This window comes from Gopherus flavomarginatus, chromosome 11 (assembly GCF_025201925.1).
Source record: "Gopherus flavomarginatus isolate rGopFla2 chromosome 11, rGopFla2.mat.asm, whole genome shotgun sequence".
Classification (NCBI taxonomy): domain Eukaryota; kingdom Metazoa; phylum Chordata; order Testudines; family Testudinidae; genus Gopherus; species Gopherus flavomarginatus.
In genome coordinates, this window is record NC_066627.1 from 41,789,565 (window position 1) to 41,803,704 (window position 14,140).

Sequence of the window (14,140 nt, forward strand, 5' to 3'; positions counted from 1 at the left end):
AGTCATCTTTTCTCAAGACTAAACATGCCCAGTTGTTTGTTGTTAAACCATTCCTTATGTCAGGTTTTCTAAACGTTGTTTGTTCTCTAGATTCTCTCTGATTTGTTCCGATCTTCCCTAAAGTGTGGCACCCAGAATTGGACACAGCTTTCCAGCTGAGACTTTACCAGTGCCAAGTAGAGCAGGACACATACCTACCGTGTCTTACGTATGACACTCCTGCTAAAACATCCCTCAATCATATTAGTCTTTTTCGCAGCTGCATCACATTGTTCACTTATATTCAGTGTGATCCACTAAGCATTAAACATCTCCACTTTCTTTTTATGTCATCAGTTATTAGCCCTCCTTCCCTGCAAAGCACTTTCCTTCATCTTCCTCTTGCTCCTAACGTATTTGAAGAACCTCTTCTTGCTAGGTGTAACTCATTGTGTGCCTTACCCGTTCTGATTTTGCCCTTACATGCTTGTGCTATTCATTTGTACTCCTCCTTAGAAATTTGTCCATGATTCCACTTTTTTTTAGGATTCCTTTTTGATTTTCTAGTAATTAAAGAGCTCCTGATGGAGCCGTATTGGCCTCTTGCCAGGGCCGGCTCTAGCCATTTCGCCTCCCCAAGCACGGCGGCATGCCGCAGGGGATGCTCTGCCGCTCGCCGGTCCAGCGGCTCCGGTGGACCTCCCGCAGGCATGCCTGCCGCCCTCCCAGCAACCAGCAGAGCGCCCCCCGCGGCATGCCGCCCCAAGCACGTGCTTGGCGCGCTGGGGCCTGGAGCCGGGCCTGCCTCTTACTATTGTTCCTGTCTTTCCTTTGCGTCAGGATAGCATGCAGTTCTGCCTTTCATATTGTCCCCTTGAGAAATCACCAGTTCTCCTGACCTCCTTTTTTCCCTTAGATTTTCTTCCTGGGACCTTACCTACCAGTTCTGAATTTTGCTGCATGCTACCTCACTGTAACCATTCATTGGCTGACTCCAGGTGCTGCTAACTGATGACACTGCTACCCCTCTCTTGGGATTATTCCTGTTCCATGCTGCAGCAGTTTTTGCTTTGAGCTCAAATGAATTTAAAAATTTCAAAGTGAAGCAAAGCAGAGCTGCCAAGCTTCACCCAGCTTCCACTCAAACCATCAGTTATCCCAGACTCACTCTGAACTGGGACCATGTTCACGCCATAACCCAGGCTTGAAGGCTTGAGAGGAAGGATGGTTCAATGATCAGAGCACTAACCTAGGGTTTAGGAAACCTGTCTCAAGTCCCTGTTCCACCACAGACTGCCTGTGTGACCTTGGGCACATCATTTAGCCTCCCTGTGCCTCAGTTTCCAGCTGTAGAATGGGGATAACAGCACCTTCCAGGGAGTTGTGAGGATACATACATTTAAAGGATTGTTAGTTGTTCAGATACTATGGCTTGCGGGGGGAGAGGGGACAGATAAACACCTTAGATATGTAACAAATTCAACAAATATTGCCTAGATGCACATTACCTTACTACAGGTTTGCACAGCTCTTATGAGAAGTTCTGACAAGGACAATGTCCCCACTGTCTATTCACCTGGATACACTGCTCTCATGCAGTAGCTGGGTTCCCCTCCTGGGTATCTGCTGATCCTCCTGGGTGCCTTTCATTTTATTTCCTCCATAAAAACTTGCTTGCACTTGCTGACTCTTCTTCCAGTTGTAATATTGGAGAATTGTGTCTGGTGAGGCTTCTTTTCCCTTAAAAAAAAATTAATACAAAATCAGTCAGATGGGGAAAATGCTGTCCTCATTTCTGTCAATGGAAGCGATTGTAATCCCATACTAGCCTTTGAGACCTCTACAGTCTCATGGGGAATTCCCACCTTTAAAACAGATGGCTGGTGCTCATTTTATATCCTTGTGTCCCACAATAAATAAGACGATCCCTTCTTTGCTGTTAATGCCTTTCAAAATATAAGCATGTTTAGTTCTTAGTCATCACTAAACATAGTTAGTAGAAATATGTGGGAATGGACATTTATATGGATCTCAAGAATATCCAGTGTTATCTAATTTAATAATAGCACAGATTCTGAAAGGAATATTAAATCTCATGTTTTCTGATTTAAGCCAATGTCTATTAGAGACCAAGAGGAGACCCCTTTCTCCCTACTGTGGAGTTTCTTACATCTTCTTCTGAAGAATCTGGTGCTGGCAGAGACAGGACACTGCACTAACTGCACCTTGGTTCTGATCCAGTGCACCAGGGGTTCTCAAACTTCATTGCACCGCGACCCCCTTCTGACAACAAGAATTACTACACGACCCTGAAGGGGGGACCAAAGCCTGAACCTACCCAAGCCCCACTGCCCTGGGCAGGGCGGGCCAAACCCAAGCCCCACTGCCCTGAGTGTGGGGGGGGCCCAAGCCCAAGGGCTTCAGCTGCAGGCGGGGGGCCTGTAACCTGAGTCCCAGCACCCAGGGCAGAAGACCTCAGGCTTTGACCCCGGGTGGTTGGGCTCGGGCTTCAGCTCTGCCCATTAAAACAGGGTCACGACTCACTTTGGGGTCCTGACCCACAGTTTGAGAACCACTGCAATACACCCATTCCTATGTTCCTGTTAAATTATTGGGGGGCGGTTGATGTAATGTAGATGAAATGTAAATGAAAACAAAAGATTTTCAGTTTCATCAAAAATTTTCTTCAAAAATTTTCCTGGTTCTTGTTGAAAACACAAAAAATATAAACAGTTTTTTTTTCAATTTGTTGTTTTTATTGCTGAAAACTAAAAAAACACCCAGTTTTATTTTTTAAAAGAAAACCCCAATTTTTTTTTTTTTACAACAGGATTTTTTTTCATGAATGTTCCTATTAGCCCAAAAGCCATTTTTCATTGGAAAATAGCTTCAGTGAAAATTGTTCAACCAGTTCTAAATATTAGCTCTTTTAATCTTTCCTTGCAAGTCAGTCTTTCAGGTGCCTGGAATACTTTTGTTCAGTGATATAAGCAGTGCTCAGAATTTATACTGACATCATCTCTTTGAGGAGAGTAACAATGGGTTTCAGAACACAGCCTAATGCAGAAAGATTGGTCCATGAATAAACTATATTGGTAGTTGCTATTGTAATGCATAAATAATCAGAGAAACTGGTTGGAAAATGTCAATAAAAATCTGGCAATTATGTTTTGAAAATGAAAAAGGAAATTAAAAGTGACTTGAAATGGAGTCTTGGACTGGAATTGAAGTGACCAATGAAAATTTTCTGTGACTTTTCTCTTTTCAAGACACTTCTAACAATGAGCTTGTGCTCAATGGAGCATTTTTATGCACATCTAACTCAATGGGAATTTTGTGTATATGAAGATTTCAGGACAGAGCCCAGAATCTCCAGCTTGTTATAGTTTAATATAGTCAGACATCCTGTTACATAAACAAAAAAAAACAGGACATTGTGTAAAATGACAGTGATCTTACCTTATTAATTTCTCGCCATAGCATGCACCTTTCAATTCTCAGTACATTTGCTATGTCCAGGTTATTTTTACAGAGTGAGTTTAGTGCCTCTGTAGTATCATCTAGCAATGCTTGAACAAAGACCCAAGTAAACTTGATTGTGTTGATTATTCTTTCAATTATACTTTCTGTCAAAAGGGGAAAAAACGTGTGCAGTTACAGACAGGAAATGATTCTACGTACTATTCTATTTCAACCAGCTCCTCAGCACTGGCTGAGATACAGTGATAAAGGATTTCAAAGGTCAGTTTAGGTCATCTTTATTCCCATCCAATCCTGATCCATCTTACTGAAGTGGGTATTGCCAATACGGAGGTGACCCAGAATATCATACATTAAGATTTGAATGACCTTGAAAACAGGGGTAATAGAAATGGGATTAAATTTAATAGTGTAAAGTGCCAGGTCATGCACTTAAGAAAAATTCTTGTTAATCCCTATAAAATGGGGACATCAGTTGGAAGTGACTGAGGCGGAGAAAGACCTGGGTGTATTGGTTGATCACAGGATGACTATGAGCCACCAATATGATGCGGCCATGAAAAAGGCTAATGCAATCGTAGGATGCACCAGGCAAGATATTTCCACTAGAGATCGGGAAGTGTTAGTACCTTTATACAAGGCACTGGTGAGACCTCATCTGGAATACTGTGTGGTGTTCTGATTTCCTATGTGTAAGAAAGATTAATTCAAACTGGAAGAGGTGCAGAGAAGGGCTACTAGGATGATCAGAGAGTGGAGAACCTACTTTACAAGAGGGGACTTAGAATCATAGCACTGGAAGGGACCTCGAGAGGTCATCTAGACCAGTTCCCTGCACTCATTGCAGGACTAAGTATTATCTAGACCATCCCTAACAGGAGTTTGTCTGACCTACTTTTAAAAATCTCCAATGACAAAGATTCCATAACCTCCCTAGGCAATTTATTCCAGTGCTTAACCACCCTGACAGTTAGGAAGCTTTTCCTAATGTCCATCCTCAACCTCCCTTCCTGCAATTTAAGCCTGTTGCTTCTTGTCCTATCCTCAGAGGTTGAGAAGAACAATTTTTCTCCCTCTTCCTTGTAACAACCTTTTATATACTTGAAAACTGTTATCATGTCCCCTCTCAGTCCTCTCTTTTTCAGACTAAACAAACCCAATTTTTCCACTCTTCCCTCATAGGTCATGTTTTCTAGACCTTTAATCATTTTTATTGCTCTTCTCTGGACTCTCTCCAATTTGTCCACATCCTTCCTGAAATGTGGCTCCCAGAACTGGACACAATAGTCCAGTTGAGGCCTAATCAGGGCAGAGTAGAGTGGAATAATTACTTCTCATGTCTTGCTTTCAAGAGTCCTGCTACTATATCCCAGAAAAATGTCGGCTTTTTTTTTTTTTTTTTTGCAACAGTGTTACACTGTTGACTCATATTTAGCTTGTGGTCCACTATGACCCCCAGATCCCTTTCCGCAGTACTCTTTCCTAGGCAGTCATTTCCCATTTTGTATGTGTGCAACTGATTGTTCCTTCCTAAACGGAGTACTTTGCATTTGTCCTTATTGAATTTCATTCTGTTTATTTCAGACCATTTCTCCAGTTTGTCCATATAATTTTGAATTATAATCCTATACTCCAAAGTACTTGCAACCCCTCCTTAAGGATCTTGGCTTGATTAGCCTAACAAAATGAAGGCTGACAGAAGATATGATTGTTCTTTATGAATACAACAGACGGATAAACACCAGGAACGGACAGGAGTTATTTAAGTAAAGGGCCAATGCTGGCACAAGAACAAATGGATATAAACTGGCGATCCATAAGTTTTTAGACTTGAAATTTAGATAAAGGTTTCCAATCATCAGAGGAATGAAGTTCTGGATCAGCCTTCCAAGGGGAGTAATGGGGGAAATAAACTGAGCTTGATAAATTTATGGAGGGGATGATATTATGAGGTTGCCTAAAATGGCATATGGCCCATTCCACATCTGCTGGTAGCAAATATCTCCAACAACTGGAGATGGGACACTGGATCAGGAGGGCTCTAAGTTACTACAGAGAATTCTTTCATGGGTTTCTGGTTGGTGGGTCTCACTCACATGTTCAGCGTCTAAATGATCACCATTTTGGGGGATGGGAAGGAATTTTCCCACAGGTCAGACTGGCAGAGACCCTAGGTGGTTGTTGGGGGGAAGGGGGGTAGGGGAGTTGTCTTCCTCTGCAGTGTGGGCCCAGGCTTGCTGGTTTGAACTAGAGTAAATGGTGGATTTGCTGTAATCTGAAGTCTTCAAATCTTGAGACTTCAATGACTTAGCCAGAGGCTTTGGGTCTATTGCAGGAGTGGGTGGGTGAGGTTCTGTTGCCTGGAATGTGCAGAAGGTCACACTAGATCATGATAGTCTCTTATGGTCTTAGAGTCTATGAAAGCATCTGTGCAAGGGCTTCTGGTTTGCTGCTGCAGTAAGGAGCTACTCACCTGACTCATCTGGGTTCTCTTCAGTGCCTGATATCTCCCCTTGCTCTTCATGGAATTCCAACTTCACCTCTCCTGTATCATATAGGAACATAAGCAGAGCTATAGAGGGGATAAACTTCTACTAGACATCTTTCCAGCTATTCCAGCCCAGCCCAATGCCCAGTGAAATCAATGGGATTATGACTCCATCTGAAGGTTACATAATCAGATAACAAGACACTGTATTGAAATGCACATGTATGTGGGGCAGAGTTAAGGGCATTGTGGCTATGGAAAAGGGAATGTGGGACGTGCTGGGGGCAGGTGATATGGATGGTAATTAAAGCTGGTGTCAGCGTTTCCTGACCTGGCCACATATAAATGAGTACTCTTAACACTGTGTTAGCTGATTCTTGCTGTAGGAACTACAGCCTCTCTCATTCAAACAGTTCCTTTTTTTGTCGAATTTGGCCTAGCAGCCCCTGTGTGCAGGTTTCTGTGCATTCTTCCCATTACCTGCCAGTCGCAGTTGCTCCTCCTCCTCTTTCTTCCTCTGCTCTCTGGTTTCATCTTGTTTTCTTGTTCTCAGAGCTGATTTAGAGCTAGACATCCAGGCTTCATATGCAAGCTGCAGGGAGAAACCCCATTAGTCTTTGGTGAAAAGCTTAATGCTTCCATCCGGCTGATCAAACCTAAGCTGTGTTTCGTTTGATGTACTCCGGGATGCTGGGGCTTCCCAACTTTTTAATAGAGTGGATCAAACATGTGGTGTGTCCCCCGCTCCCACTTCCATTCGCATGGCCCCCGCTTTCTTCCCCTCCCGTTCATGGTTCTACAGACCCCTTTCCCTCCTAGTGGGAATTCACTGATGCCCTCTGCTTCCCTTTACAGTCACCTAACGCCCCCCTAGTAACAACAGCAATTGCTTCCATGGAAAACCAATGTTGGGGAAATATTTTGGTAGTTTGCAGTAAATCTCTTGGGATTTTTTGAAAAAAGGTAACTGTGTAAAATAATAATTAATAATACATTAATAATATCTCACTCTTATCACCTGTAAGTCTCAAAGCATTTTACAAAAGACATAAGCATCATTGCCATTTTACAGAAGGCAAAACTAAGACACCAGGAAATTGAGTGCTCAAGGTCACACAGCAATCCAGTGGCAGAGTTGGAAATAGAACCCAAATCTCCTGAGTCCCAGTCCAGTACTCTATCCACTAGGCAACATTGCTCAATATTATCAAAAATAAGTCCTGCACCTGGAATGCTGTTTTCTTCTTTGGTGATTCTTCCTCCCTCTTTTCTGTGTACCCTTGTTCCTCTTCTTCTTCACTGTCTGTCTCAAAGAGGTAGTAGCTCCCAGCTCGAATCACTAAAATCAGTTCCAGAAAGAGATGTGGCTGAGCTTTTTCAAAGCTACCTAGGGGATTTAGATGCACAATTCCCCTTGAAATCAGTAGGAGTTGCACATCTAAATAGGAGCTGCCTATCTATGTGGCTTTGAAAATCCTAGTCTAGCCGTTTTAACAGGACACATTTTTAGTAAATATTAACTAGCAAAGTGGCGCATGTGAGTATTTTTACTATTACTATTTTTCATTCTCTTGATTAGTATCTTTATGCTTAATATACTTTAAAGCAGCCGTTAGGCTATAAAAAGGGACATTGGGAGAGAAAACCACATTTCAACAGCACTGAAATATGTAGGAGAGGGCTTGGAAGGGACAGAGTAGACGAATTGTATGGTTTTTGCTAAGATACACACACCATCCTTCCTAAATAGAGGTGATTGTTAGGACAGCTATTGAAGAACAGTTTGGTTGCATTAGAAATGTGTTTTATAAATCCATGTACTTGTCAGCTGTCCCCAAATTAAATGATGACAATTGTCCTCTATGGGTCCCCCCCATGATGTTTCTTTTTTCCTGCCAGCCTGCTGTGCGTGCAGCAGGGGAGGGACTGCTCAGGGCCACCCAGACGGGGCAGGCAAGTGGGGCAATTTGTCCTGGGCCCTGCAGGGGCCCCCACAAGAGTTTTTCGGGGTCCCTGGAGCAGGGTCCTCCACTCGCTCTGGGGACCCTGCAGCTTCTTCCTCTCTGACGGCAATTCAGCGGCGGGGGGTCCTTCCGCTCCGGGACCCGCCGCCAAAGTGCCAGGTCTTCGGCGGCAATTCGGCAGCGGAGGGCCAGGCCCCCTGAATCCTCTGGGCGACCCTGGGACCGCTGCCGAGAGCCTTAGGCTTACAGCAGAATCATAGGCCTGCCCCCCACTGGAGTTAATCGCAAAACTCCCATATGAAGCCCCATGTTTGTGTTTTTGTTTTGGGTTTTTTTTGGCGGAGGGGGGAGTGTAGGACTAAAATGCAACCATCCAACAAAACAAAGTTTCTGCAGGTTCTTGTTGTGTACAATCCCAGCAGCTGTGTGCAAAGACACTGTTTTTAGCAGGATACATTGCTCTAGCTTATACATGTCATTTTTCCAGTTAGTTGTGGCTCACAGACCTTTAGCACACACAGAAAACTTACTGGAGGCGTGGGTCACCCAGGGTTGCCACCATATCTTCTTGTCCTCGTTTTCCTTCTTGTCACCCTCCTCTGCAAAAGTGGTTGTAAAATGTACGTAGTGAAACAGATGGACAGATTCCACCCCCCCCCCCCGCGCGCACGCACACACACACACAACTTAAAAGAATTAAATTTCTCAATACACAAGACTGTGCAGGACCCATGGGGGGCTGCATTGGAGCCTGTGGGTTGGCTCTATGTACAGGTAGATCTCTTCATTCTTTGTGTGCCCTGGAGGGGTTCTCCACAACAGCTTTGAATTGCAGGCAGGCAGGATCCATTCCCTGGATCTCATACCCCAGGATTCCATTGCCTAGACACTCCATCATGATGAGCAGCAGAGGGAGTTTATATCGAAGACTGGTGGCCTAACTGTGGGTTTCAGGGATTAAATTCATCCCACAGACTTGCAGACAGGGCCTGAACAGAGCCCAATTACTTTGGCTTCGGATGTGAAGGTTGAATGTGAATTTCACCCGCAGCGGCACTGGGGTTGTGAAAAGGCAATTTACTGGGTACTGTGGAACACAGCAGTGCGAAAACGGAAAGCAGAGGAAGGGAAGGCACGGTGATCACTCTCCATGTTATTGTCACTACACAGGCTATTTAACATGACAAGATCATTTCACCTGGATCTAGCAGCTGCTGCTCCTTGGCAGATTGATCCACAGCTGTTTCTTCTGGGCTTGGTGTCTTTTGCTTCAAACTGTCAAATTTCTTCTGCTTCAGTTTGATTAGTTCTATTCTATAGGTTTAAGACAGAACACGGACAGGAGTATAAAAATCATTACCATTTAGATAAGTGCTTTCTGTCTTAACTTCAAAGTGCCTTACAAACATTACATAATGATCCTCAAAAATATCCCCATGATGTATGAGCCCCAACTTGGTCATTGTTACCCTCAACATTGTATTAGTAATAGAGGGGGTCAGAAAATGGATTTTTTTTCCTCGTGTAAAATTTTGACTTTGTCAAAAAAAAACCAAAAAACCCAAAATGAACATTTTTGGCCCAAAACTACTAAAATCCAAAAATTTTGTTTTCAGCTAAAAATGTTTGGGATTTGGTTTTTTGAAGAAAGTTAAACATTTTCAAGGAAACACACACTTTCTACACACTGTGTTCTCTCAAAAACCCAATTTTTCATCAAAAAAAAGTTTTGACAGAAAAATTTGGAACAGCCCTATTTACTAGCACCAGCTGGTAAATGTAGAAACAATTTGTACAGCGACACAGATAGAGCAGAGGCTTTGTCAGAGCTGGGTCCAGATCTCAGGAGTTTTTGGCTCCTAGTCCTGTACCCAAACTAGATTCTTTTTTCTTTCTTTCTCTCTCTTTCAATCTCGTTCCCCACCATCTCCTCCTAACACCCAAAGTGTCACCAATACGCTCCATTCTGAAGCTTTTTATCACAGGCACCTAACACTGACCCCAGCTCATATCTATTTAAAATATTATAACTGATACTAAAACAGGAGGCCTGTGTCTTCACTGGGCTTAAATTAATTCGGGAATATTAACATTCTAACAGGGCCAATCCAAAGCTCACTGAAATCAAGGGGAATCTTTGCATGGACTTCAGTGGGAATTGGCTTCTGCTCCAAATACAGCTGTGGAGGAGCACTCCTTTGACAGCTAAGATCTGAGGGTTGTGATAATAACAGAGACTTTCATACCCATTGGCCAGAATGGGCTCAGCATGTGTCTGAGAAGGCTGGCCACCTCCATAAGAACACATGCAAGCTAGCCAGCCAGGAAATAATAAAAGCATAATTATTCATCTGACTATGTATACTGTTGCTAGTATTATTTTTTTTTTACTGAGCACAGCTTACTTTGGACCTGGCTAAGATCTGGAAGCTATCCATTCCAAGATCTGATATTCAAAACAGGAAGCAGTTTGATATATGCATGTAATACTATAGGCCAAACCAAAATAAACTCCGCCAATGTTTGGCTTTTGGCCAACTTTGCATGTGGTGAGGAAATGTTTTTGGCATTTTGCTTAAGAGTTTTGCAAGGAAACATCTGTGAAATTCTGCAGCAGATGACATGAAATGTTTGATCAAGCTTTGCTTATCTAATGCGTAATCGAGGTTTCATCCAGTCTCCACTGCAAGATGAAATGTGGGTGTCATTATTCCAATGCTGACAGTGCCAAGCAGATGATATTGTTTCTTACAGTGCTGTCATCTATACCATGTCAGTAATCATGTAGCACCGGGGAACTGACACTGTACAATCAGATTTATCACCCCTGTGGAGCCAATGATTATAGGCACGGTGCAGGTCCCCATTTAACACATCCTTTCAGTCTTCAAGGGAAGTTTAAATACGTCTCTAGGTTGATTTTTCTTTGTCTGAATCGGGGCATATCCAGTGGGAGACTCTTTAATAAAGCCTTGTGTACACCAGGGCTTTAGCTGGTGTTATAGCTGCACTGGTATAGTTGTATCGGTGCCAGTCCCTTTTGTAGATGTGATGAGTTAATGGGGACTTGTACCAATGCCACTTACCCAGGTTTCAAACTGGGATATATTGTACTAGTGCCAGCCCCAGTTTAGCTCAGTGCGATATGGTATGGTTTGTACCAGTGTCGCTACACTACTGGCTAACGCCCTAATGTAGACCATTATTCTGATTGGATACCATCATTGATCCTATTAGCAATTTGTTCTCCAAGAGTGAAAAGCCTAACATTCCATGGGACAGAACAGCTGATTGTCCAGCACAAGGGATTTTGTACCAGCCAAACAGCTGTCCTGTGTTACAATTCCTCTGTAGTATCAACCATGGAGCAAAGTCGATAGCTTTCTGGTCTTGCAGTCTAGAGTCCAAAACTCTCCTAGAACTCTCTCTGTCAGGATCCTAAAGTCCCACAGAAGAATAAGGACAGGGAGTTGTTACTGTGTGTTGGGCACTGAGTCCATAATTTGAGCCCCTCCATTTGAAGCTCGTCAATAACTATTTTCATTTGATTGCCGTTGTTGTTGTTTGTAGCATTATCCCTAACTCTTCCTCGTAGTGATAGGAAAGGGTTTGAGTTATGAGTCACTAAGAAGGGTGGAGGAGGGGGAATCAGAGGATGGAAAATATAATATCCTGAATACAGAGAGAAGTGAAAAGATGACACATCCCCATGTTCACCAGTTAGATATGTGGTGTATAAGTAGTATGTGATTTTAAATGAACAGCAAACTTACTGTCTTCTCATGGCTTGCAATGATTTTTTCTCTTCCTCCAATCTGAGCGCCACAACTTTTTTCAGCTTCACTTCAAAGAGTTCAGCTCCTCTGCATGTGTGAAACAAGCCAGGTCATTCGATAAACACTTCACTGGGCAGCATGCAACTATCTTCACCCCACAAAGGGGTTGAAATATACCCAGCTAACCAGAGCATTATCAATCTGGTAAATCGCTGGAGTGACACTTCTATTCCAGTTCTTATTGGTGGATTAAGGTAATTGACAGCAATTACATCATTCTCTGGGCTCTGACTGGTGGGTTCTGGTAAAAAAGAGATTGACATCAGACCTCTGATTCCACCAATAAAAACAGCAGTTTCAGAAGATTTCAGTGAAGAGTCACTCTGGCAGTGGAATGGATAATTCAAGATAAATCACTCCAGTAGCAATTTGAATAGAGGGAGGGCTTGATAGATATTAAATACCATAGTAAGGGGTGTATTATAAGTGCAGAAACAGACAAGCAGATATAGATAATGGATAAGGGACAACGAGAGAGAAACTTGAAGTGGGGTAGGAATGTAGAAAGGGTAAAGGGAATCATCTCCACCTCAAGAAGCTTCTCTTTCATGGACTATGGTGTCCCACAAACTTCCCAATGGAATTATAATCCCACAATTCAGAGTTGCACATTATTTATTCTAGGTGACTTTTTTTTTATGGCACATGCCATATTTTCTGTCTCTGCCACTTTCTGGTACTGCCCAAACATAGCTCCTAAACACATGGCGATCTGCTTGTCAACCCCCTCAGGATTCTACTGAAATCCTCAGAACTGCAGATGAATGTTATAACTGTCACAAAAGGTCTATCTTCTCCACCCTGCCCATTGTGTGAAGTATGTGGTCATGAAAGTTAGGATTTAAAGCTAGGCTTACCATAGGCCCATCCTCATCTCTTGCCTCACTGACCAGTTTGCTAAGGCATGATCATTGCAATGGAGCCTCAAGGACTTAAAGCATCTGCATCCTTAAGTCACACTCCTGACATGAAACCTTTGCAAGATTTCTGCCCCAACTTGAGTTTGCATCATCACCCAGGACACTATAGAGCCCTGAGTCGTGTTTTAAGCTTCTTGGAGCAGGCGCCATGTCTTGTTTACTTTTTACAGCACGGAGCACATTACCAGTGCTCAGCAAGTAGTAATAATTGTCTGACTGGGTCCCTTGTTTTTGGAACACAAACCTTGGGAGGCTCCCCATCACTCTCCCCAGAAATCCAAATCTCAGAAAGAGCACATTTCTTTACAGAAAGGAAGGGGCCTCCAACTCCTCTCTGCACCACTGAGGACTATTGGTTTAAACTTGTAACATCCAGTGCATGTACCTGGAAGCTAAGATCTTGGCAGCCTTCAGATCTGCCACTACGTAGAGGAAGTAATAGCTCATAAAGACTCTCCGCTGGACCAGCAAGAAAGTGAAACTTATCGCATCCCAAACAATCCCGGCTTCATTTTCAGGGAGCTCGCACTTCTCATCCTCGGGAAGAGCTACACAGGAGAAATCATAGAATCATAGGACTGGAAGGGACCTCAAGAGGTGATCTAGTCCAGTTCCCTGCACTCAGGGCAGGACTAAGTATTATCTAGACCATCCCTGACAGGTGTTTGTCTCCACTTCAATAAACAGGTCTCTGCTTGCACTGCTAGTGATACAGTGTTTTATTGGCTTTGTAGAAAAAGTGGACTAGACTTTTGCTTATCCTTCAGTAAGAAAATGTTTTCCTGAAATTACAGTGACATGGTACGTCCTCTTTGCCTGTTCATTATTTGCTACTTACCCAAGTCATACCCCGGTATAGTACAGAACATGCCAAAGGTCTGTATTAGCCAGCAATGGTTTCTCAGTAACTTATCAAGATAGGCACATGCTCCAATCTACAATCAAAAAGGAGACAGTGAAAAGGCGCAGCAGCACTTTGTATTCATTTATCTAAGCTCTAATTGCACTTGCTGTTTTTTTTTTCCAAACTGGTATGATGCGTCAGTTTAGTGAGCCTTTCTAGCTGCTGTTCATGAATTAGCTAGACAAGAGGATTCTCAGGTATCCCACTTTTCTGCCAAAGAAACAGAGAAGACATGCAGCCCGCAGGAAAGGCCTGTAATTGCGGGAAAGTGCTTTGCTCTCTGTTTGCTCTTGGAAGGGCATGCACGTGGAAAGCTGGGGCCGGGCCATGCCACATGTCTCTAATGTATGGACTGATCAATTGTCATGAGCAGGAAGCTATTTCTGAAAACTCCTTTTTACTTTTTCAGTTAATTTAATTTTCATTAAAGGTGCTGCATAAGCAGCCTCGAGAAAGACGTCTTCCTTTCATCCACAGACAAGCTCCAGCACAGACCACAGCTGTGAATGCTTCCCCACCCTCTAGGGCAGTGGTCTCCAAAGTGGAGTGAGCAAGAGGATCCTTGGGGG

General features: G+C 43.3%; 1 protein-coding gene across 1 annotated transcript in view; it reads right to left on the reverse strand.

Annotated features, from left to right (window-relative positions):
* Positions 1 to 14,140, reverse strand: part of LOC127030989 (piezo-type mechanosensitive ion channel component 2-like) — a 65,451-nt gene that overhangs the window by 18,437 nt on the left and 32,874 nt on the right. Inside the window, exons 25-34 of the mRNA XM_050917666.1 lie at positions 13,506 to 13,602; positions 13,053 to 13,215; positions 11,685 to 11,774; positions 9,110 to 9,225; positions 8,442 to 8,510; positions 7,174 to 7,286; positions 6,428 to 6,539; positions 5,933 to 6,004; positions 3,439 to 3,605; positions 1,556 to 1,719 (exon numbers count right to left, since the gene is read on the reverse strand). Of these exons, the coding sequence (XP_050773623.1) occupies positions 1,556 to 1,719; positions 3,439 to 3,605; positions 5,933 to 6,004; positions 6,428 to 6,539; positions 7,174 to 7,286; positions 8,442 to 8,510; positions 9,110 to 9,225; positions 11,685 to 11,774; positions 13,053 to 13,215; positions 13,506 to 13,602 (1,163 nt within the window). The remainder of the gene's footprint in view (positions 1 to 1,555; positions 1,720 to 3,438; positions 3,606 to 5,932; positions 6,005 to 6,427; positions 6,540 to 7,173; positions 7,287 to 8,441; positions 8,511 to 9,109; positions 9,226 to 11,684; positions 11,775 to 13,052; positions 13,216 to 13,505; positions 13,603 to 14,140) is intronic.